General features: G+C 37.8%; 1 protein-coding gene across 1 annotated transcript; it reads left to right on the forward strand.

Annotated features, from left to right (window-relative positions):
* The first annotated feature begins 2,353 nt into the window (after nt 1-2,353).
* On the forward strand, nt 2,354-3,829 carry LOC131605847 (uncharacterized). Its single transcript, XM_058878151.1, has 3 exons — nt 2,354-2,482; nt 2,573-2,911; nt 3,083-3,829. The coding sequence occupies exons 1-3, from the start codon at nt 2,354-2,356 to the stop codon at nt 3,827-3,829; spliced, it is 1,215 nt and encodes a 404-aa protein (XP_058734134.1).
* The last annotated feature ends 387 nt before the right edge of the window (nt 3,830-4,216 follow it).

Consider the following 4,216-nt stretch of genomic DNA (forward strand, 5'->3'; position numbering starts at 1 on the left):
TCAGTACTTACTATTATTTATTTTACTTTTATTTAATATATACATTATTTATAATAATAGTTATTCAATTTGATTTAATTATTAAAAACCTTTAAAAATTTGTATTTATTTTATTTTTATTCCAAAAAATTCCATAAAATTATTTTTACCCTCGTTTTGATTTTCTTATTTCGATTGAATTAATTAGGTCTAAGACCAATGATTAATTAAATCAATCCACCATTATACTCCATTTGAATCCTAATTAGGGTTTGCCCTACACTGAATACATTTTCTCTTTTGTGCCTTTTCAGGATTAGCAATATGGTTAATTCCGACTACGCGCCTTCAACAAACCTCGAAGATAAGTGTGCTGCTTTATTCAATTTTATTTATCTTTTAAATTGATTTATTTTTAGGGTTTGCCTTGCCCTTCACATGTTTTCTACTTGTTTCAGGGTTTACCTCCGAGGTTTCCTCCGACTTTAACCATATCAGATCAAATTCCAATCGAAGCTAAGTATCTCCTATTTTTTTTATTATTATTGTTAATTTATTTTTCTTTCCTTTTATTTTAATTTAATCCTGATTATCTTCGAATTAGCCATACACTCACCCAACTTTTATTTTCTGTCTTTCAGGGTTTGTGGATTGCCAAAGCCACGAGTTTGGTAACCCTAAATTTTATCCATTTATATTTTATTTTTATTATTATTACTTGTGTCAAACCCTGATAAGGGATCCACTGGTTTCAATTTCCCTTCCCCTTTATTGCTTTATAACTGCGTGGTTAGTAATTTAGGGAGTGCAAGATTGTAATTAACCTAGAATCACTAATTTACAAGATAATATAATTTGAATTGAATCACGTGATTGATGCACACACGCACGCTTTTGGGTAACCCTCTCTGTTGCCTGTTGCCTGTTGCCTGTTGCCTGTTGCCTTCGTTTTTCTGCAGAATAAGCCATGTCCCTCGAATTCGAGGATACCTCAGCCGTGTTGCCTCGATAAAAAGGTCACGACCCTAATGATGCTGCCTTCGATACACAAATGACCTCGACCCTCGGATGTTGCCTACGGAAAAGGCTGAGGTATCCTCTGGCTGCCTACGAAAAGGCTTATTCTGATCCTCGCCTTAGACTACCTGCCCTTCTATGGCATGGGACAGTCTTATGGCAAAGGATATTTCGATGACCCTTAAACCTCCAAATGAAAGGCTTCCTGCCCTCTTATGGCAAGGATAGACCCTTTCGCTCTGAAAGGCTGAAAGAACAGATTTCTCAAATATAAGGTAAATTGCTCTTAAATTGCTTTGCCTTGCTCTAAATATTTTCAAATATTCTTTCTCAAAATTCTTCAATATGGCTACGCTCATTTACGAGCTAAAGTCCATATCTTCTTCTTCTACCTTTCTGAAACAAAAAGAGCAAAGCAAATTAAGAGCCCATGGATAACCATGGATGCAAAGGGTGCCTTACACCTTCCCTTTGCATAATTACCCCCCGAACCCTATTTTATTTAAAAGGTTTTTCCTGTTCTTTTAGCCTTTCTAATTAAATTTGGATAAAATAAAAGTCGGTGGCGACTCTTGCTATCCGCAACATTTCGATTATAAAAGTCAGTTCACCGTATTACAGAACTGGCGACTCTGCTGGGGAAAATTTCGATTAAGAGGGGTTACCTTAAAAGTTTAGGATTCATTTTAAATGTTTTCTATTGTTTGCTTTGTTTGTTTTATTTTTCAGGGGCGTTTTGGGAATTAACTGAAGGACGAATCCTATTCCCGGATTCAAGTACATCTAAGATAGGAAGTGGCATAGTCATGGCGACCTCCCTTGTGTATGCTTGGGATTGGTCAATATGAGAGTTCACGCTTGAGTTAGGCCTCTATGGGTGTTTACATGCTTCTCTTGTATGAGGGAGGTTCGTGTGGATACCTGTGGGTGAGTCGGAGCTCAAGGACCGTTAGTTACCTTTAACCCATCCTGGCTTTTAGGAACGTAGTGGGGGGACTACTCTTGATGTATGTTGAGAGCATAGTCGCTACCCGATACTACAGCTCAGATAGGCTCTTTCTCAAAGTATCATTGCATGGTATGTATGTATCATGTTCGAGGGTGCTTTAGGAGGGTCGACAATTCTGAGTCACTTGGTAGAACCCGTTGCTGAAATTTCCTTATCCGTAGAAATACCTTTGGGAAGGACACCTGATCAAACTCCACGCAAGCCTTAATCCAAAAATTGTGTGATTTGTGTGGATTTACCTGTGTATGTGCATCATGCATACATGCATCATTCATACATGGCATGACTAACCCATTTCAAGGAATTGGAGGTTTTTTAACCGTATGTTGTTTTGTAGGTTGTTTGAATATGGAAACAAAAGGCCGTAAACCGTTCTTCCTCAATTTCAAGAAAGTGCCAACACAATTGAAGATTTTCTGCGACAACATCTCTGGTTCTCTCAAATTCAGTGATTCTCTCAATACACTCATAAGTTTGGTACGAACTAATGTGGATGAAGTTCTTCTCAACACCATGGTTCAATTCTATGATCCGTTACTACATTGCTTCACTTATAGAGATTTTCAGTTAGTACCATCCTTGGAAGAATTCTCCTACTTGCTTGGACTCCCTGTGCTTAATAAAATTCCTTATACTGGTAAAGAAGAAGAGCCTAAGTTGGAAGTCATTGCTGCTGCCCTGCACTTGCCGAGATCAGAAATTGAGAAGGTTTGGATTAGTAAGAAAGAGTATTCTGGATTACCCCTTGATTTCCTCTACGAAAAAGCGGAAATTCTTGCTAAAGCTTCAAGTATGGATGCCTTGGAAGCTGTGTTGTCTCTCTTAATTTATGGACAAGTTTTGTTTTTCCATTATGACAAAATTGTTGATGTGGCTGCTATCAATATATTCCTTAGCAAGAATCCGGTTCCTACTTTACTTGGTGACTTGCTACATTCTATTCATTTCCGAGCATCAAAAAGGAAAGGTTGTGTCCTAGGATGTGCTTCTCTATTACATAAGTGGTTTATTTCGCACTTACCTCTCTCCGTAAGAAAGAATGAAGAAGGATTAACTTGGGCTCAAAGAATTATGAAGCTTTCTTTCGACGACATCCTATGGTACCAAAAGAAGTTTGAGGGAACCTTGCTATTTGATAGTTGTGGAGATTTCCCTAATATACCTCTCCTTGGTGTTCGTGGAGGAATAACTTATAATCCCATTCTAGCTCGACATCAGTTTGGCTTTGCCTTGAAGGATAAACCACGTTCTTTGTATCTCAGTGCAGAATATTTCCATTATGATTCCGACAAAGAGAAGAAGAGAGACCTTTTCATCAAAGCTTGGATGAAAGTAAAGAAAGTTGGCGCAAAGGATATAGGAAGGAGAAATTACATGCCATGGGATCCATATTTCCAATGGGTTTATGATCGAGTTATGGAATTTGGGATGCCTTATCCATCTGATACACCCATAGTTCCAAGGGTAGCTCCTCCTGCTGCCCCAATTGCATTTGAGCCATACATTCCTGCTCCAAATGAAGACCTGGTTGCAACTGTTAACCGACTGAAAAGGGAAAGGGAAGACTTTGAGAGACGCTTACTAAAAGTGGAAGCTGAAAAAGAGGTGTTAATACAAGATGCCAAAGAGAAAGAGACTTTACTTGATTACTTTTCCCGCAAATGGAAGATTGAAGATTTTGTTTCTCCAGATCAGATTAATTCATGGGAAAACGAAATTTCTAGGCTTGTTCAAGAAAGAGAGGAAATGATCAAGGCACACAAGGAAGAAGTCCGAGTCCTAAAGAGGAGGCGTCGTCAGGAAGACAAAAATCCTGGGATTTAGTGTCTTTATTTATTATTAATTTCTTTATTTTAATGTAACTTTTGGGGTTATGACCTTACAATTTAATTAATAAATAATGTTTTTTTTTTGTTTCAACACGAGTTAAAATTCTTTCAATTCCTTGAAAACATTGCATATGCATAATCATATCATTCATAAACATCGCATCACAGGTTTCATAAAGACAAATGCCTCATCTTTCCGCTGTTTATTTCAGTAAGAAAGATGGATCTCGAACAATCTGTCAAAGCTCTCCAAACTCAGAATGCTGAATTTCAAGCTCTGATTCTGAACCTGGCCAATGGGCAAAATGAACTGAAAGCCCTTCTGACTAAGAAGGAAAAGAAGACTCAGAAGCCCAAAGGAGTGATCAATCTGGGAAGAAGG

The sequence above is a fragment of the Vicia villosa genome, linkage group LG5 (genome assembly GCF_029867415.1).
Source record: "Vicia villosa cultivar HV-30 ecotype Madison, WI linkage group LG5, Vvil1.0, whole genome shotgun sequence".
Lineage (NCBI taxonomy): Eukaryota > Viridiplantae > Streptophyta > Magnoliopsida > Fabales > Fabaceae > Vicia > Vicia villosa.